This window comes from Leucopleurus acutus (genome assembly GCF_964270905.1).
Source record: "Leucopleurus acutus genome assembly, chromosome: 19".
NCBI lineage: Eukaryota > Metazoa > Chordata > Mammalia > Artiodactyla > Delphinidae > Leucopleurus > Leucopleurus acutus.
The window spans coordinates 19,103,882-19,124,987 of record NC_139161.1 but is presented as its reverse complement, the minus strand read 5'-3'; the positions used below and the strand labels follow the sequence as shown (position 1 = coordinate 19,124,987).

The following is a 21,106-nucleotide window of genomic DNA, read 5'->3' as shown; positions in this document are numbered from 1 at the left end:
AAGGATAAGGCACCATTCAACATCAGTCTCTTAAAAGATTGTTCTCATACAAGATTTATTCCCCAGCACCCCTCCCTCCCTCATCCCCATCCCAATTCACAGTGGAGGACTAAGGAGATTCAGAGCAGGATCCACAGGTACAAGAAACACCTTCCAAAGATTTTGCTCTCCTTCCTTCCCTCCCTCTTGCCAATTTCCAAGGCCTGAAGCTAAACACACTCATGCAAACACACAAAGTCCCACTCCTTTCCCACACCTGTTTTTTCCACATCAGAGCTCACTTGTAAGACATCTGGGCTCTGGGAAGAGAGAAGGTATCCAAAGTCTGTTTGAGAACACTAAAGTGGGGAGAGGCCGTTATCCTAACCTTCCACAAAGGGAAGTGACTATGAATCAGACACCTAGCTCTTCTCCCTTCTCACCGTTGACTATTTTCACTCCTTGGCCTCTACCTTGTCCATCAACCAAGAGCAAACATGTTAGCACACTCCCACCTGCAGCACGTGAAAATGGGCTCTGTCCAACATCCCTCACCCAGCTACAGGGGTGTTGGGGGAGTGGTCCCTGAGGATCAGCAAAGGGTTAATGCAGAGGGAAAGAGGACAGAAGAGTTCAGCTTGAGCTCTGATTGGGGAGGCACAGGTTTAGAACTAATGACCTTTTAAAATTTTTGTCTCACATGATTTTATTAGGGGCAGTAGAACAGATACCCTTTACTGGGGTCTCTGCTGATTACAGACACATTCTTGCTAACTGGGCTCATCCTTAAAAGAAGCCCTGCCAAACTGGGGAGGAGTTGAAAACAAAATTATTAAAGGAGCTGAACAAGGAGTAAGAATAGCTGGTGCAAGAAGAACTGGTGGCTCCTGGGATGAATGCCACTGAGCCATCTGTAAAGTGCTACTCTGACACTGCCCATGTGGGATTATTGCTTCTCCAGAGGAGGAGCAGGGGAAGCGACAGGAACATGGAAATGGGTATGGCATGGCATTGCTTTGCTCACTGCTCAGGCTGATGGGCAAATGGAGCCAGGGGTTAGCAGCACCAAAAATAACCAGGCAGCTCCAAAACATTCAGTGAGACCATGAGATATAGAGGCACTCACCCTCCCAGCCAGCTGACCCCATGGCCCAAAGTAATGTAGAAGAGGCCCACCCCCACCTCATGTTCACATTCTTAAATTTCACAAGCAGTATGTTGGAGCACTGGAGGTTAGGCCTCAAGAAATGAGGATGGGCTGGGGCAGAGGGAACAGGCCTGCTCTGCAGAACCAAAGGACAAGCTTGCTTAGAAAAAGGCAAATCAAAGCATGGCTTAGCAAACGAGGAAGATGACAGTGTAACTCTCCCAGCTGCCTGACTTGGAGCTCTCGGGAGATGATAAAGGGAGGGAGGAAGGAAGGGATCTATCACTGAGGGCTTCTGAGCACCCATACTTAGAAGCACACAGCAGCATCCCCTCAAAAGGGAACCAATACCCCTGACTACTTTGTTCCCCAGAAATACCACCATCCTGATGGAGAGAAGTGTCCCTCAGGGGAGCACATTCTCACTTCAGTGACTTGAGCTCAGAAGTCAGTGTCCAGCTGGTGGCAGAGGAGTGAGTGTCCTCTCTCATCAGGCCTCTGCGCATCTGCCAGGCTACTGAGCATACATATATAACTCGGGGGCTGGGACCTGGGTTCTTCCCTTGCCCCTTCACCTTAAGTGGAATGGGGAGCAAAAAAACCTAAACCACAATGAGCCCAAGGGGAGTCTCTGCCTCAGTGGCTCCTGGAACTGGCAGGGTCCAGCTGATTCAGCTCCGACTGGTCCAGAAGTTCAAAGTCATCCCCCTCAGCATCAGTGTCCAGGTCTGAACTGGGGGCCCGGAGGACACCTCTTGTGGCTCTCCGGGGAGGTAGGCCAGCAGGGCCTGGCTGGGAGGCCCCTGACAGGGCCAGCTGGATCATGCCCTGGGAGACCAGGCTAGCAAGGTTGCTGGTGAGGTTGGATCCTGCAGGCAGGGCGCCAAGCAAAAGCTCCGGCAGTGCAGCCTCGTCCCGGCTGGCAGGGGGGCCCTGAGGCTCCTCGGCCCCTGGTGGGGAACGGTACATCGAGCTGGGCATCCCGATGCTGGTATCGTCCTCATCATCCAGGCCAGCAGGATCCACGTTAATGGAAGGAAAGTCTGGGAGGTCTCTGGCAAAGGATTCCTCTGGATCACTGTGACCATCTAGGTCTGGGAGAACAGAGGAGTGTCTGAGACATGGCAACTGCCTGGCCTTCCTATGCCCTAGACCCACCAAGTCATCTCCAAGTAACCAGATGTTTCCACCCTGGATTTCTGGCACCGGTCAGCTTTCCCCCTCCACTTACAGACTGCTGTGACCTCTACTGGCCAGAGAACTCCCCCTTTCTTCCTCTGCTATGTCCCCCATAAGCCGAGAATCTGAGGGTATAAGGGACTGAGGATTTCTAGGAGAGCAGCAGTGCCACCTGGCTGGAGCCATACCCCTAAAGCTGCTCTGCCACCTGCTCCACAGCTCAGAAAACAGGAGAAGCGAGGGCAGTATCCCCGCTGCCCGGGAAGCTGAGAGGCAACAGTCAGGGCCAATATCAACTTGGGTCCAAGGTTCCTCTACCTTCAGAGCCTTCTGTTAGAGGTGTCTGGCCCCGTGAAAGATTGAACGTGCCGTTGTCTGTACAGGAGACCTCAGCATCCGAGTGCTCAGAGTCTGTGATGGCCAATTCCCTGGCAACAGTAGAATCATCCAGCTTAGGAAAAGAAAAGACCAACACGCCTGAAGAGATGGTGCCATTAGAAACGTGCGCAATTCCCTAGTTACAGCTTCACCAGTGAGCTGGCCCTAAAGGCTACCTTAAGGCCAACAGTGTAACCAGGAATGCATGGGGACTTGAGTCAAAATCTTGACCCCTTTTAGGCTGCTCCCCCAGGGAAAACACCCTTTTTCATCAGTCTTGAGCACAGGAAGGAAAGCAGTCTTGGGTGTCAACCAGCCACTTACTCTTAAGCAAATAATTGATCCAGAGAATACTTTTCACAAGTGCCAGGAGGATGCACACATTGCCTGACCTAAGGCAAGCCGGGCTGTTTAAAAAACGATCACACCAGTTGCAGAAGTTCTGCCATGATGGCAGGGTTAAAAGGAGGCATGGAAGAGGGTGTGCTGGTCACCAGGCTCAAACTGAGATTCTACATACAAAGTCCCAATATAAAACTAGCTTCTCTCCTCACTGCTCTTGGGGCAGTGAGGTCCTTGGAAAAGGGCAAGAAGCTGGGTCCCTGGAGAGCCCACAGGGAGCTTGAAAACCTGGTTACTGTCTAAACATGAGTGCCAGATGGTTAAAAAGGAGCTAAAAAAAACCTGGCCAGCGACGCAGCTCCCACACCCAAGATACCTGAGGACAGAAGGCAGCAAGTTCCTCTTCACTGTCACTGTGGTTGTCCCCAGCGCGTTCTGCGTGTAGACCTCTGCGGCGCACTGTGTGGAAAGAGCAAAAACGCCTTGACGCCTTCCCTTGAGGGGAAACCCCTGTCCCCTTTGGCTTTCAAAGGCATAAAATCAGAACACGAGAATGAACCCCCTAAGCCTACATAACAACGCCTGAGGGAGGAGCTGCTGAGCCTAAGTGGCAAGGTAAGCTGATAACACAGGAGAAAGATCTCTCTTCCAACATCCCTCCCTTTTTGTTCTGGTCAGATGATCAACTACCAGGCTTGTCAACAACTCTCAGGATCAGCTAGGGACAGACCAGATGTCAATGTGTAAAGCGGACACTGTCACAGAGAGGGCAAAGGGAGATGCCCCACCTGGGCTGAATCAGCCTTTTGAGGACTGGTACTATTCAACTGGCTGCGTTAGGGGGAGCTGGGCCTTGGTGCCCATGTGCAGGGCTCTTAGAAGGCCAGGGTTTAATGAAAACCCAACCTGACCATACCACAGAAGAGAGGGAAAAGTTCGCACGACTGTCACTCGTGTGTTGGAAGATCCTGGGCTAGTACACTTCTGGCTTCTGAAGCCAGTTTTAAATTACTTTTGGAAGGCAGCTTTCAGTACTGAATGGAGGCCGAGCTTAGGAGTTTGAAAGACCTGCTCTGCCATTTACTAACCGTGAGCTTCAGTTTCCTCAACCAGAAACTCAACCAGAAAAAGATAATACCACCCTCTTCTCAAGGTTGTTATAAACGTTAAATAAGACAACGTATGCAGAGCTGCCAGCACATGGGACGTGCTTCATAAAAAGAAGCTAACACTGGGAATATCTTCACTGTCTTTTAGTTGACTTGGGAGAACTTTTCTCGTTATTTGTTTAAAATGGGAGCGTCTAGAATTCCAAACGGGAAAAACTAGTAAGCCTGCACAGATTTCCCTGGAATAGAAGGTCACTTTTACCACCAACCCCCTACACACCACCCACATCCCACTTCTCCGTGTTCAAGGACCTATTATGTCAGACCTACGGGCTTCTCCTTCTCCTCCCCAAATTGTCCAAGTGGAAGGAAGCTTCCCCTTGACACTTACATTGTCTCTCTCTCTGCTTGGACATCATGTAGCCACGGACACTGAAGTCCAGCCGCTGCAGAGCTGGCTTCAGTCGTACGTACACTCGATCCCACAGTCGGTGGTACACAGCAAGGGGCCACATCATGACAGTGACAACTGAGAGGAGTGGGAAAGAGTGGCAAAATGGAGAAAGGGCTGCATGAAACAGTCCTGACTGTCCCTCTGCTATCGTGTCCTTAGGGCTTGGACACAACAAATTCTAATTCTGCTGGTCATCTTCACAGATGTGAAGGTTCCGGAGGGCAGAGACTTCTGCAGTCACCTACAGGGCTGTGCATAGCGGAGTACATGCTGACACATCGAGGGCAGGACCAGGCAGTGCTGTCACTTGCATATGGGTGTTGCTGAGCCATAAATAAGGCCAAATGGTAACAATGCCTCAGCAAATACACAACAAATCATGTGAGCTTCGGATATATAATGGCCAGGGCCATCACTGCTCAGTTCTTCCAGTCTCAAGCAGACAGAGTTCATGCCAATATGAAGCAACTAAATTTACAGAACTGTGCTCCAGGGGGAAAAAAAGTGCTCCAGGGTAAACAGAAGCTAGTAGAGGATCCCCTAAGTGTTATGTTCTACTGTTGTAACAATACACTGACTCTAAAAATTCCCTCCTGAAATAGGGACAGACAGTCCTTTATAGCTGGTAACACAATATATGTTAGTGGACCCTCATCAGTTTCTAAAGCTGACTTGGTAAGAAAAGGACTTTATATGTGGGGAGCCTGATACAGGTAAGAAGAAAGATATTTTCATGACACTAAACAGGACATGAAAATATAAAAAGGTCATTTCCTGGAGAACCAAAATATAAAAGTCCTCTCCCTAAACCCAGAGTTAGCTATGGCTGGAAAAGCTATGAGGAGGGTAAGCTTGTGGGGGAGGTATATACCATACTTACGAATTAAGTAGGAGAGCAGGAGCCCAGGGATGTAGCGGCCCAAGACAGCCAAAAAGGTCAGTATCCCACAGCTCAGCAAGCAGAACTGGGGGTGTCAGGAAACAGTATTAAGCTTCTGCTATACGGCAGGGGACTGGGTTGGGCATGGGGGGCGGCTAAGATGGAGATGTGATAGAAATGATTCTTTATGACCTCTGAGTAAAGCATGGACATGTCAGAATGACATGTACCTAGCTACTGTTGCATCCAGTGGTGATTCTGTTTGGGAGGAAAGGGAGGATGTCCACTTCTATTCAAACTCTTCTCACATGGCTAACCCCACAGGGCCGCACCTTTCATGCTGGCAAACTGGTTTGAATAGGACTCAGCCAAAAGTTCTCTCTGAAAACAAGTGTTGGTGGTGGGCTTTTTAAGTCAAAGTAAAATAAAATAAAAAACTCAACCACCTACCACATGTTTAACGACACAGAATGCACACAAGCAAGCTTTCTTTCCCGTCTTGGGGCAGGAAGATGGCCTAATCTAAGTAGCAAGCACCCAAAGAAGGAATCGTCAAGCTCTTGCCTTAGTCTTAGTCAGAAGCCCCTTCCGACAACTTCCCTTGTCTATACAAACACCATGGTCTTTCCTTTCTTGAAGGAGGGTAGGTAGTAAAAGGGCTGTTTCAGTTTAGCATGAACTGAACTGAGAGCCAGAAATGAGAGTGAAAAAGGGAAGAGTCTTACCTTGCCTGGGTTTTGCTTTTTGAAAAGCAAAAGGTTCCTTATGAAAATGGTCCCACTAACCCAGACTTCAGCTACGTGGTAGCAGAGCTCGGGCACGCTGAGCAACCGAGGGTGCACAAAGCCCCAGCTATGGGAGAGAGAAGGGGGAGCTGTGAAAGGAGGGTGTTGAAGGTTCCCCCCGCATCTCACTGTGAAGGCAGCCAGTCCTTCCGGTTTAAATAGGGTCTGGGAAGTGGCTAGTCCTAGTTGCTCTGGAGGTGAAGCATGACTTTCTTCTTGGCTCACCAGGTTGAAACTGGAATTTAAGGACTAGGAGGGCAGACTTGTTCTGACAACTCCACCCTATGAGCAAGCAGCCCAATCCACGTGTGCAAACCTGCCACCAGCTCCAAGGCCCTTTGTGCTTAAAAACATCTTTCCTGGGCTCAGACCATTGCAATTCACTGTGATTGCAACGCAGGGAAAAAAGTAGAGCACAGTCTGATGCCACTGCTGCAGAGGCGAGAGGCAAAGGATGTGCCCCTGAGAGAGAAAACAAAGCAAAACCAAAACAAACCATGGCAAAGAAAATTCTTTGGGTCAAATATATGAGATGAATGAATTGAGAAAGGAAAGCAGGAGCTGTAAGCCACAAGGGGAATCTTTGGCTTGCTGATGCCGGGAACCACTGTGTTTTCTGACCAGGAACTTGAAACAGCCAGAGGTTACAGAAAACACTAAATGACCTGGTATAAAAGCCAGGAGACAAACGAAGTAAGTTGCCTCTAAGTTTTCATACTAGAGCTGAATAATGCAGCCAATTCCTTGGTTATGTCAGGTTATGGGGCACTGTAATGCTTCTTTCTCAGAAACATCTTTTGTAAATATCAGAGGACACTAGCCATCTTAACATATTCCTTCCTGAACTTGAGGATTTGTTAAAATGATTATTTGCAACAGACTAGGTTCTCAGCTTATACTTTGTATCTAGAACATGGAGTTAACAACCTATAACCAGAATATTACAACAAGAGAATCAATCAGAGCAACAAAAAGGGATTTAATTAGTGTTCCATACCTCTCATTGTCTAATGCGTCGGGTCTTGGCACTACAATATTAAAACAAACACCAGCATTAGTTGGTAAGGAAAACTTAAACATGAAAATGTTAGGCTGTTGGTCTGATAGCTCAAGTTTTAATGGGTTTGGGGAAAAGGAAACAGTAATAGACGACAAAAAGGAGACACCATGTTATACTGCCAGAGTTAGGGAGCTGCAGACAAGGGAATGATGGCTGATGCCTGCTCTTTTCTCTGGTGGGATGGGGTGGGGATCCAAATGGAGCATTAGGGCCCCTTCTAATTACTACAGTTGAGAGCCAAGGCGCACATAAAAAAAGGTCCATCCCACCCCTCAAGTGTGTCTGGGTTGCGCGTACGCATCAATGTGTGCCAGGTTACGAAGGCATTATATGACTACTTCAACTTTAGAAATCTGCCTATTCTCTTTAAAAAGAGACCCATTAACTACAATCAATGATGTAAAGTCTTTTGACATTCACTAGCCATGAGACAGGTGGGTGAACTACCTGATTCCTTGAAGTCTCTCCAAAATAGGATGGGAATGTATTTAAAAGCTGTAAACTCTGGTTTGAATATTCTGCCAACACTTCAAAATTACCATGTCCGACCTACATCAATTTTCCTCTCTCTCACTCCCCACCCAAACCAACTGCCCTGCCTGACGTTGCCTACATCTAACTGTAATGCCACTGCTACTCTCCTAGCTTTGAAATCCCAAAGCTGCTGTTATCCCTTACTCTCCTAACCTCTACTTATCAGTTTGACGTGTCTTCCGTCTTCACAGCTCTCCAAGCCATCCATCATTTGTTTCCACTGATACCTCTCTGACTACTTCTCACACAGATACAGCCAGAGTCTCCCTTCTTCGCCCTTTTCTCTTACCACGTGGTTGGGTAAAATGCTATCAAATTAATCTTTAACATCTTCTCAGCATATAGCTCTAATAAAATAATTATCAGGGACCACCCACTATCTATAGGATAAAGGTTCTAAGCCTAACTTAAAGGCCCTTATAAAATCTAATCCCAACACACTTTATTTCCTAGCACTCCCTTTAATGACCTCTCCACTCCTGTGAAAATGATCAGTTCCCTGCCCTCAGGAGATGCTTTGCAGCTTCTGGTTCCTCAGACTAATCAAGCCTCTGACCCCCATAGAAACCCACTTATCTCGCTACCTGTCCAAATCTTTTGTTTCATTCAAGGCTTGAGCTAGGGCCAAAATACATGACAAACATACTGATCACATACTGCACTGTGACATCTCTGGTGCTGTTCTGTAACTTTTCTTATGTTTACGTATGTATCATCTTGGATAAAAGGAACCATATCTTAGAGGACTTTATCTAAGTCATAATACCTAACTTAGTGCTTTGCAAATAAACAATTTAAAAGAAATTCCAGAGGCAAATTGATACTGTCTTGGTAATGATGTAGTACCCAGTGAGGAGAATTATTTTTTAACCACTTGAGGACTATTTATTCCTCAGGCCAATTATGAGGGCAAGAATATCTCAGGTGGCGGATACAGATTTCCTAAGCTTAATAAACAATGAGAAGGACAGAACTCAGCTCTAAGGAACTACAGATGGGGCACTAGCCCTTCAAACGTCTCCTAAAGCAAATAATTCAGACTTCAAAAGATATTCCCAGCTCCACATACTCTCCCCAAACCCCCTAAAACTAAAGGTAAAAATGACAGAAAAGCCATTTTCGGTTCAGATTGTTCTAAATGCTACCAGACTTACCTTTTATTTCAGGCCAGATTTTGCTCTTCCATTGATCTATACACACAATGATCATTGAGCTGAATGCAAGTAAAAACACAAGACGAAGGGATGTCAGGGCAAAGAACCTAAAGAGAAGGAAGAACAGAAGATCATTATCCAATTAAGCTAATTTCAGAAAAGACCGTATGTGCACCACTGGTCCTGTGGTAAACAGACTTAAGCGTTAGTTATAAACCTTGGGAAAAATCACTTAAACTTTCTGGACTTCAGCTATTTTACCTATGGTGCAGAGATAGTAATTTGCTTCTGTAAAGGCAGAGGACTAAACCAAATAACCTCTTAAAGCCCATTTCAACTTTCAAGCCTGTGATTCTATTAATATCAAGGAGAAATTCATTCTTTGTTTTTGTTTTTGCCACACAGCACGGCTTGTGGGATCTTAGTTCCCTGACCAGGGATTGAACCTGGGCCCTCATCAGGGAAAAATGCAGAATCCTAACCACTGGACTGCCAGGGAATTCCCGAAATTCATTCTTGTACTGACCAAGTTGTTTTGATGAAAGCAAACATCGTTCTACCAAATTAGACCCTGGTTCAGGGCAACAAACGGACAGACATGCACTAAAGAGCACCTAATTCAATTAGATATCCTTTTACAGAGGAAGGAACTAAGGCTCAAAAAAGTAAAACGAGTTGGTCAAGGTCACACAGAAAGTGAGCACTGAAGCTACATCTAAAAGCCATTTCTCCAGAATTAACACCAACCCTTCTCAAACTCTTCCCAAAAATTGAAAAAGAGAGAACACTTCTTGATTCATTTAATGAGGGCAACATTACTGTGGTACCAAAGCCAGACAAAAACACTACAAGAAAACTAAAGTATATTGATACCTATGAATATAGATGCAAATATCCTCAATAAAATATTCAAAACGCATTCAGCAGCATATTAAAAAGACTACACACCATGACCAATTCCTGGGATTTACTCCAGGAGTGCAAGGGTGGTTCAACATACAAAAACTCAACAGTTGTAATGTATCACATTAAGAGAATAAAGGAAGAGCTAGTTCTTATTAGAAGGCATCAACCATAAAGAGATATTTACAAAAAATCTGGGAAATCTGAACACTGACAGTACATCTGAAGATATTAAGGAATTATTGTAATTTTGGGGCTATGATGTTATGGAAGTTATGCTTTTAAAGAGTCCTTGTCTTTTAGAAATACATACTAAAATATTTATGAATGAAATGATATCTGGGATTTGCGTCAAAACAATGGTTTGGCAAGGGAAAGGGTGTGAAAGAAGAGGAAACAAGATTGACTATGAGTTGATAATTGCTGAAGCTGGATGATGAGTACTTGAGATTATTTATGCTATTCTCTCTACCTCTATATAATTAAAATCTTTCACAATAAAAATTTTTTTTCAAAAAAAGCTAGTTCTTATGAGTCTTTCTATGATCCAACTCTAAAGCCTTTAGGGCAATGCCCTGTACAGTGTCTGTAGTCCAGTGATGTTACCAGACTGTGAGGAAATAAGTATAAAAATTGAAAGTAAGAATTTAGCAATTTGACCAAGTAATTTTGAATCTAAGGGTATATTTGGGCTTGTATTTTGTATGCATTTTAAACATATCTAGTAACTCATTTATACTGTATTTTACAAAAGTATTGCTCAGAAATAGACTGGGGAAAACGACAACACTAGTCCTTCACTGCAGATCGTCTGAGAAACAGTGTTCTAAGATCTTGAAGGAAGCCAAATGCATCACAAGAGGCGGTTCAGCAGGCATGGCTCTTAGACTGACTTGAGTTTGTTTCTCTGAACAGCCACTCTGAGTTGATGACCTTGAATAAATTAGCTTGACCTCTTTAAGCCTCAGTTTCCTCATCTATATGTGATGTTAACAATAACAAATCAGGAGACCTTCCTGGTGGTCCAGTGGTAAAGAATCCACCTTCCAATGTAGGTGACACAGGTTTGATCCCTGGTCGGGGAACTAAGATCCCACTTGCCGCGGGGGCGACTAAGCCTGTGCGCCACAACTACTAAGCTCGCGCGCCTCAACTAGAGAGAGAAAAACGCACACGCCACAACTACAGAGAAGCCCACACACTGCAATGAAAGACCCCTCATGCCTCAATGAAGATCCCACATGCCGCAGCTAAGACCCAATGCAGACAAATAAATAAATATTTTTTAAAAAATAACAAATCATGCAAGATTATTTGTAGGTATTAGAAACAACATACTTAATCACTTATAGAAATATCATAGTTGGGCTTCCCTGGTGGCACAGAGGTTAAGAATCCGCCTGCCAATGCAGGGGACACGGGTTCGAGCCCTGGCCTGGGAAGATCCCACATGCTGCGGAGGAATTAAGCGTGCGCCACCACTACTGAGCCCACGTGCCACAACTACTGAAGCCTGGGCGCCTAGAGCCTATGCTCCGCAACAAGAGAAGCCACGAGAATGAGAAGCCTGCACACCACAAAGAAGAGTAGCCCCCACTCACCGCAACTAAAGAAAGCCCAGGCACAGCAACGAAGACCCAACACAGACATAAATAAATAAATAAATAAATTTATTTATTTAAAAAAAGGAAAGGAACAGAGAGCTAGAAAAGCAGCAAGAAAACAACTAACAAAATTAAAAAAAAATCATAGTTGATCTTGCTAAAAAGACAAGAAAATACAAGGCACCTAATATACGCCTAATATATGTCCTATTCAGTTTTACAATGTAGAAGTGTCATTAGCTATCATCACAGCAACTGATCAAACAAGAGTAAGGATGACCAAGAGTTGGTTATAAATGACCTCTTCTCTCCTCAACACATGACCTAATGACATATTCACAGAACACCATACTAAGAGTATAATCCTTACATTAAAAAAAAAAAGCTTTATCTGTATCTATGAATACGTATATGCAAGCAGGAATTGTCAGAGGAACTTTAATTTTGGTCTCTAGACGTTTCTGCACTGTTTTCAATAAACATGAATCTATGTCACATAATTTTTTAAACTATACAAAGAATGAGGGATGGAAGAAACCAAGAACTTAGAAATCCAGTCATCAATGACAACCCTATTCCAATATTTCCACTCCATCACTTGAAGGATACTGTAATTATATATGAGATTACAGAATGAAAGTAGTTTAATAGATTTAAGCCTCTAGAGCTGCCCCAGGCCATTAATCTTCTCTCCAAAGCCAGTTCATCATCCCAACAAACAAGGAAATTTAACAAGGCCAAGGAGAAGGTCTCGAGGGCATCCTGCTCCCCAGTGCTGCTGCTTCCATGTCCCAGCAGCAGGATGTGGCAGGACTGTTTTCTCTGGAGTACTTGAAAGGGCTCTCTGGGGAGGCAATCCAGGCTGTCTGCAATCTCTGCTTCCCAAATCATGATTACTAACACAAATATAAATTGGGGTAGGGAAAGGATACTAAGCTCTCCTAAGAAAGGTCAGTTTTCCAAAGATGATGGCAATAAAAATACTGTTTCTCCAAGAGCTGGACTATTTTAGTAACCTGTTAGAGCCCCCACCTATGCTTCAACTCAGTTCAAACATTTATTAATTGCCTATTATATGCTGAGGCCTTGTGGTAAGTAGGCCAATTACAGAAAAGAGTAAAACATGGACCATACTCTCAAGTGTATTTATGTCAGTATGTGTTTGTAATATAGCATGACAAGTTAACGATAACAAAGAGGACATCTAAGCTGTGATTTGAAAGATTAATGGTAAGACAACAGGGCAAAAGGATGCGGGGAAAGAGAGGACATTCAGATAGGGAGAAGAGCCAGCTGGAATGACGTATTTAGGGAACTACAAGTAGTATGATAGAACTGGAACTTAAAGAACAGAGGGAGGGGATGAGTATGGGGAGAGAGGCAGAAGTCAGATCATGAAGGGCCTTTCATGACAAAGGGTACTGGATTTTATCCTGCAGATAAAGTTGAATCAGCAAAGAGTTTTACAAAGGGTATATTTTCTGGATCATGAAGGCTGAAACTGTGCGCATCTTCTTGAACCAGATTAATCCTGGTCCATAATTCAATTTTAGAGCCAGATATAAGATAACCTTTCCTTGAACAAGCCAATGCAGAAACTTAAGAGGAAGAAGAGTTTTTCTGTGTGGTGCAAAATAACAATTCTTGGAAAAATAGCTTCTTCCATATAGATAAAATCTTAATTAATGGAAAGACCACCTCAAACCACTAGAGTTACCTCTCCAAGGTAACCAGACAATTAATATCAAATATTATTAATTCCCTTAGGGGGTCTATCAAATATAAAAGAATATGGATAAGTGTGTGCTCCTTTCCGTCAGCCCTCAATACTAAATTCTTAAACAAAAAGGAAATATCAATCTCAGATGCATGTGTTTGGGATATACTAAAGTCACATTACACTTTTATTTTATGGAGGTAACTTGGAAGCCTACCTGTAAAAAAACCTCTGCAACTATGTACAAGGACAAGACAAAATTGAAGATAAAGTACTTGTGAGATTGGTATAGGTAAGGAATGAAGAAAAATAAGGGAGGATTCCTCTGGATTAGTTTAGTCCTGCAACGTCTATTCACGCAGGCCAAAAAATTCACATGCAGATATGTGTACAAGTTTGATAAGACAACATGCAAAACGTTTTTCAGCAACTATAATCAGCATGAGAACTTTCCAATTTAGCAAAGATAACTACAAATGCAGTCAGTTCTGGATATTCACATGTGAATTATTTAATTTGGTTACTGCCCATAGCCCATTACTCCTTCTACCCATTGTAGGCTCACAATAGACTTTTCCTTAATGATATTTATTTTTTCATATTTCTAAAGGCAAGCATGTTTACAGGAGAAATTTTAGAAAATATAATTACTAATTAAGGAAGAAAATAAAAATAATTAGTACACTATCACCCGTATGAAACAGTCTTGCCAATAAAAAAAAAATTTTTTTTTTTTTGAAACTAAATCTGATCAAGACTCTAGATTTAGCTACCAATTTACAGGAAATACACAGAGGAGCACAGGGGAACATGTTACGCCACAGGGATGCAATCAGCAAAATTCAATCTGTAGGACACTTTACAGGACAAACTGGTTTCTTCAACAGATAAATTGCAGAGGAAAAAAGACTGAAAGGGAAGCAACAGAGTAAAAGAGATGCTAAAAACAGAACAATCGGTCACAATATGTGGACTGCATTTGGATGCTAACCCCAAAGAACTGTTGAAAAAACAAAGTGACATTTATGAGAAAATTTGAACACTGACTGGAGCCATTAATTTTTTACACTGACTGGAGCCATTAATTTTTTACATTTTTTAAAAAATCTTTATTTTTCAGGGTCACATGCTGAAATACTTAAGAGATTAAATGACATGACGTCTAGGATTTCCCTCAAAACAAGAAAGGGAGCGGAAAAGAACTGGGGTATGGAAGACACAAAATTGGCCATGAATTGAAAAATTTTAAAGCTGGGTACAATTGTAATACATACTATTATTCTGACTGCTTATATATATGTTTTTAATTTTCCATAGTAAAAAGTTTAAAAAATAACCTATTATCTACACACATACCCTAAAATGGCAACAGAGGTTCTTCATTTAAAAAAATATTCAAATGTAAAAACTCCATGGAAGTATATAGAATATCTGGTTTAAAAACCTCCTCCTTCATTTAAAAATACATAGGCATGTTTTCCTTCATCACCAGAAAAGCACCACAACTTGAAAATGATTACATCATACACAGATACAATTAGGTGGTTTTTTTTTTTTTTTTTTTTTTGGCTGCACTGGGTCTTCCTTGATGCACGCGGGCTTTCTCTAGTTGCGGTGAGCAGGGGCTACTCTTTGTTGCGGTACGTGGGCTTCTCATTGCAGTGGCTTCTCTTGTGGAGCACGGGCTCTAGGCGCACAGGCTTCAGTAGTTGTGGCACGCGGGCTCAGTAGTTGTGGCTCGTGGGCTCTAGAGCGCAGGCTCAGTAGTTGTGGCGCACAGGCTTAGGTGCTCCGCGGCATGTTGGATCTTCCCAGACCAGGGCTCAAACCCCTGTCTCCTACATTGGCAGGAGGGTTCTTAACCACTGCGCCACCAGGGAAGCCCCTACAATTAGTTTTCTAAACCTTTCCCTAATTGAACTGAGATGTTTCCAATTTTTGATGTAACAGAGCTGAACTAATATCACTGAGCATAAATCTTTGACCTTATTTATGATTAGCCACTTTAAATAGAAGTACCAGGTCAAAAAGCATTAACTTTTTTTTTTGTAACAGTATTATTGAGATACAGTTTGCATACCATAAAATGTATCCTTTCAAACTAATTCAATGTTTTTTAGTATATTCAGAGTTGTGTGACTATCACCATTATCTAATTTAGAACATTTTGATCACCCCAAAAAGAAACCCATGCCCATTAGCAATCACTCCCCATTTCTCCCAGCCCCTGAAAAGGTAATAACTTTTTAAGTATCTTAATACATGTTGCTAAATTACTTTCCAGAAAGTCTGTTGAATTTATGTTCCTATCAACCATAAACCAGTTTTTCCATATTGTGCCCGGAATTAAATACTATCATTTTAAAAAACCTAATAGGCAGAAATTAGAAACTCACTGCCACTTATATTAGAATTTTTTATTACTAATATGTAAAAATTTATATATCTATTGATTTATTATTATTTGGGTTTTTTTGTCTTTTTATAAACTGTCCATCCCCTTTATTATGGGCTAAAATCCAATTAATTATCAGTCTAAATAGAATACTCCTTGGAAAAACAATCTGGTGTCCAGAAAACTCATGAGAAATTTCAAAAATAAACAATTTTTCTGAGGTCAAATATACCATGGATCCTCATCATTAGTACAGATAAATTAAAGTTTGTTATAATCATAAACAAAAGAAAGATCCCAAGTCTATTTTCAATCAAAGAAGATACTATTTCTGGGTTGCTTTGTTATTATGGAGTAAGCTTGGCACTTCGAACAAAGCATCCCATCCTATAGGGACAGAAAGCCCACTATTGTACAGCACTTGTGGCTGTCTGCTTAATGAGTCAGTCACTGGTAAATCAGAAAGAAAACAAATTAACCCAACCAATATCATGTAGAGATAGTTGCTGCTTGCACAAAACCAGAAATGAAACCAGCTAGCTGCAAATGACCTACCTTATGTTAATGGACAGAAAACACCCAACCTATAAAAAAATAAATAAAATAAAATTCAAAAAAAAAAAAAAAGAAAGCATCCTTATAATCAGAAGAGATAAAAACTGATGGCAAAAGAGAGGCAAAAAAAAAAAAGTAAGCCAAGGCATCTCTGGGAGTCTTCCTTGCTATCAAAAGCAACAAGAACCCTCCAAAACTATCATCAGAAACATTTGCTCAATAGATTTCAACTGAAATTTGACGTGTAGATTTTTTTTTTCACAGAACAAATGTTTCTACTTAAATAGGCCCTCCCTTCCATCTCCTATCTCTCACTATTACTTTTTACTCAAATTCTAACTTTTAAAAAATATTTATTTATTTGGCTGCGTCCGGTCTTAGTTGCGGCACACAGGACCTTTAGTTGCTGCATGCGGGATCTTTTAGTTGCAGCATGCGGGCTCTTAGCTGCGGCATGTGGGATGTAGTTCGCTGACCAGGGATCAAATCCCGGCCCCCTGCATTGGGAGCACTGAGTCTTAACCACTGGACCACCAGGGAAGTCCCTCAAATTCTAACCTTTTAGATCAGCATTGTGGTATACCTTTAATCACTTCTCCGGTCATTATTTTTGGGGGGGGGGGATGGGGGGATTGGTTAACTCAGACTAGTGACTGTAAAAGCAGATCCCAACAGAGAAAAAACAGCTTGTGGATTGCTCTAAATCAATATTCCTAATTTGAAGACCATCTAGAATCACAGACTGCTAAAAACTGAAAAGGAGCTCAGCAGTCATCTAGCCCTCCTTGAACCATATGTACTTCATAGGAGGCGGTGCGAGGGCTTAGAGTTCACACACATTTCCAGGGCTCCTTTGTCCTCCCCTTATCTTATGAGTCAAACTAAAAAGTTACTGAAACTTTTCTTTTCTGATCCTGTCACGACAGACTCTTGCTGACTCATATTCTTCCCCCAAATCATTCATTTACAGGTGGTGCTGAGGCTAATGAAAATATAGGCTATTGATAAGGAAGGCCTGACATTTCTGTTATTACACTAGAGAAAATAACATATAAGTGACCAGAAGCAATATAGGCTGGAAGATCTCTAATAGGATCACTATAATTTTTCTGGAACCTGAAAATAAGAGTGAAAGCCTTGAAATACTATAGGAGCAAGGCATCTACATCTATCCCTATCTTTTATGTTGTTTTTTATTAATATGTAAGAGGGCACATTCACAGGTATGGAAAAACCTCAAATGAGAAGACAGAACACTGAAAGTTAAGAGCTACCTACCTGAATTCTGATGATTTGTTTGTATTCCTATCCAGTCTTCTAATACCTCAAAATGTATAAAACACCTCAGTTAATGACATATCATTATTCAAAACAAATAATGAAAGAAAAGTAAAATGTTTCAGACTTGATTTTTCTCTGACCTGAGCTAATGGATCCACCTGTGTTTCTTAAATTGCTTTTTTAAATAAAGTGAGAACAAAGCAGTTACTCTTCAACATTCCTAAGCAAAACGTCAACACCCACATTAATTTGATGCTACTGGAATGTGAAGTCTAACTTTTATTTTGAACCTCACACTACCTTCCAAGGAAGCTCATTTCCTAAAACAAACAATCCTGTGGATTCCAATGCTAAAACTACCCTAGCCTCTGGGGTCAGTCATTTTGTACCCTTCACAGGTATGAGTCCTCTCCAAGAATGGCATACCCAATTGCTCTTTCATTCTCAAGAGTCACACCCTCATTTTGCTACATCTCTCCCTCAGCTACTTAGAGCCTGATGGGAACGTAACAGGAGTAACTGCATTCTGGATACACAACAGGCAAGCTACCAGGAAATGCCAGAGATAAAGACCAATCACACGGATGCTTTAAGAGACTCAGAGTAGGTAAAGGGGATCTGAGTGAGATTCTAAACACAGCATATTAGTAAACTTAAGTATATACTATTGGGAGCCAGTAAATTAAAGATAACTAACATTTAAAGATGTGTCTCAGTCAGAGCGGCTCCTTATGTGCAGATCTCAACCCCACATTCTATTTTGAAAATCGCTCTCAGGCAAGGGGGATGTGGAAAGCCCTCTCCTCAAAAATAACAACATACATGCTACTGATCTATCTGCATTAATAAACCCTTGGTTTCTCAGGATTCATTTAAATCCTGATAAAGTTTTTATATATCAGTCACACTCTGACACAAACTGGTTTATGATCAACTTTTTTCCTAGGAGTACAAACCCAATGTAGGAAATGAAGTTCTGACTAAATGGTCTGCGGTTAGAGGTTGGGATAGGGAGGTGACAGGAAAAGAAGAAAAGGTCATTTTGGAAACTGCTCCAGAATGAGGTGCTACAGTTAAGGTTTTTGACAGACAGCCAAGGAGAGAAGTAGATACCTGGGGATCAAGGAAGAAACACTATCAAAAATAAATGAAGGGGCTTCCCTGGTGGCGCAGTGGTTGAGAGTCCGCCTGCCGATGCAGGGGACACGGGTTCGTGCTCCGGTCCGGGAGGAACCCACATGCCACGGAGCGGCTGGGCCCGTGAGCCATGGCCGCTGAGCCTGCGCGTCCGCAGCCTGCGCGTCCGGAGCCTGTGCTCCGTAACGGGAGAGGCCACAACAGTGACAGGCCCGCGTACCGCAAAAGAATAAATATATAAATAAATAAATGAAGAGGGGCAGGGGACACGGGTTCGAGCCCTGGTCCGGGAAGATCCCACATGCCGTGAAGCAACTAAGCCCGTGCGCCACAACTACTGAGCCTGCGCTCTAGAGCCCACGAGCCACAACTACTGAAGCCTGTGCGCCTAGAGCCCATGCCCTGCAACAAGAGAAGCCACCGCAATGAGAAGCCCGCACACCGCAATGAAGAGTAGCCCCCGCTCGCCACAACTAGAGAACACCCACACCCAGCAACGAAGACCCATAGCAGCCAAAAATAAATAAATAAATGAAGGAAAAAAAGAACCCTCTTTAAAAAAGTCATGAGGGACACAAAATAATTTAAAAATAAATGAATGAATGAATGAAGAATGCTGTAGGAGAAGTTTATCATCAAGTTTGCTCAAGACTCTAGAAGCAACAACTGCTGTGACACCTCTAACCTGAGTCTCCTTCAAACTGTGAGAGGATTACTGTAATAAGCACCAGTGTGTCTTCCTGTCAATGAACTTGGAATTATTCATTTTGCTCTAGCTCACTGAAAGTCTTCTTTCAGACAAAGAATAATAAATGTTTTGGTTTTAAATCCAAGAATTTCAAGAGGAAATGTATTTTTAGCAAAAACAATTTTGTTTTGGAAACACACACTTTGTTTTGTTTCAGACTTATCCAGAACAGCTTTATTTCACTCAGCTGTAGAAGCCACCCTACACTTCAGTTCCCTTGGAATCTGATCAATACTTCCCTAGTTATTAATAAATCCAAACTCTGCTTGGCACATCTTATGAAGACCTAAGTCCACTTTAGGTGATGACAACTCAGAGAAGCAGCAGTTCCATTTTCACAGAGCATGACACAGACAGATTCTTAAAGCATACTTGTAGCCCCACTTTTCCAGCTCAGGAAAATACACACACTATTAGACACCCTCAATTTCCCTGGCTATAAACCGTGGCTAAGGATGCCTCTCTAACTCCCTGGAACAGGGAAGACTTGCCGTCATACGTGACTTTGAAACGGGTGAAATCTCACAATCACTATTTCATAACTGTTCTTTAAAAGCTTACAATTTTCTTTCAAGTTGCAACTATGGAGGCTCTCACGGACGCTCAGACTTCGCAAACTTCCCGAGTGGGCGAAAGGATATCTATCTAACATGCTAATTCAGATCGCTCAAGTTTGTTTTCTTATCACACCTATGTATACCTTTTCAAGAGCTCACGCCTCACGCATCTACCCCAATAATAATTACTAAAATCCCTGGAGACAGTTTTCAAACCACTGTTGAGCAGACAAGAGAAGGGAGGTAACAGGGAAGACATATGGGAACATATGTTTATGTATGACTGATTCACTTTGTTATAAAGCAGAAACTAACACACCATTGTAAAGCAATTATACCCCAATAAAGATGTTAAAAAAAAAAAAGAGAGAAGGGAGGTGATGGCCTTAACGGGACACAGCTTCCCCTGGCTAATATGAGGCGCCCTCGCTCACTGCGAGCGGCTCAAGATGTTACTAGAAGCTCCTGCCAGATGTGCGGGGCGAGGGTGCGGGAGCAGATAAAGCACGGGAAACAACTGGAAGGCCCTGGGGAGAACTGCGGTGCTAAAGCCGCAGGCGGGAAGCAGTGGAAGGTGAGGCAAAATTAGGCAGGTACAGGAAGGAGCCAATGCAGCGAAGAAAATAAGGGGGGCGAGAGATAGAGCCTTAGAGAAACCTGACGAATTCGCGCCTCGGAGGGTTTCCGAGGATCCAGTTCTCTCACCAGAAAGCCGCGTTCAGCCCCAGGCACCACAGGGCGCTCCTGGCTGGCCGCTCCCACACCAGGGCTGCCTGCACCCGGCTCAGCAGAGGCTCGTAAGGCCCCAGCACCTCCACCAGGGCCCGCTGCGCCGCCTCAACCTGCTGGTCACGCTCCCAGGAGCCTGACATACTGCGGCGGCCCCTGAAAGTCTGCCCCGAAGCTGGGCCTGGGGCCACGGCCACCCCCTCAGCCTCCGCCATCTCCCCCCGGCAGCCACAACATCCGGGGCCACGGCTCGACAGTCACAATAACACCAACTGCGCAGGTGCAAGATTCGGCGGGAAGGCCGCTTCCCTCCACAGTGCGCCTGCGCGTAGGGTCTAACTCCTGTCCACCCAGAGAAAAGAACGCTGCGTCAAAGTACGTCCCCGGCGCCCCAATCAGGAGCCGCGCACGCGCAGTCTGCAAGACTGAAACCAAGTGATTAAGGAAGTGCGGTCGGCAGAACTCAGTTCTCATTGGAG

General features: G+C 43.4%; 1 protein-coding gene across 1 annotated transcript; it reads right to left on the bottom strand.

Annotated features, from left to right (window-relative positions):
• Positions 1-90: 90 nt before the first annotated feature.
• RETREG3 (reticulophagy regulator family member 3) lies at positions 91-20,914 on the bottom strand. The gene is made up of 9 exons (XM_082861492.1): positions 20,604-20,914; positions 9,002-9,108; positions 7,251-7,281; positions 6,194-6,320; positions 5,469-5,553; positions 4,526-4,663; positions 3,402-3,484; positions 2,624-2,756; positions 91-2,220 (listed from the first exon to the last, which is right to left on the bottom strand). The coding sequence occupies exons 1-9, from the start codon at positions 20,840-20,842 to the stop codon at positions 1,763-1,765; spliced, it is 1,401 nt and encodes a 466-aa protein (XP_082717618.1). The 5' UTR covers positions 20,843-20,914; the 3' UTR covers positions 91-1,762.
• Between the last annotated feature and the right edge of the window lie 192 nt (positions 20,915-21,106).

Excerpts from the sequence above, each read along its gene's own strand:
- RETREG3 (XM_082861492.1), bottom strand. The coding sequence starts at position 20,842 with ATGGCGGAGGCTGAGGGGGTGGCCGTGGCCCCAGGCCCAGCTTCGGGG. Across the intron at positions 6,321-7,250 it reads GACGCATTAGACAATGAGAG|CTGGGGCTTTGTGCACCCTC; the intron begins GTATGGAACACT and ends TCTCTCCCATAG. Across the intron at positions 3,485-4,525 it reads CAAGCAGAGAGAGAGACAAT|TGCGCCGCAGAGGTCTACAC; the intron begins GTAAGTGTCAAG and ends CTTTCCACACAG.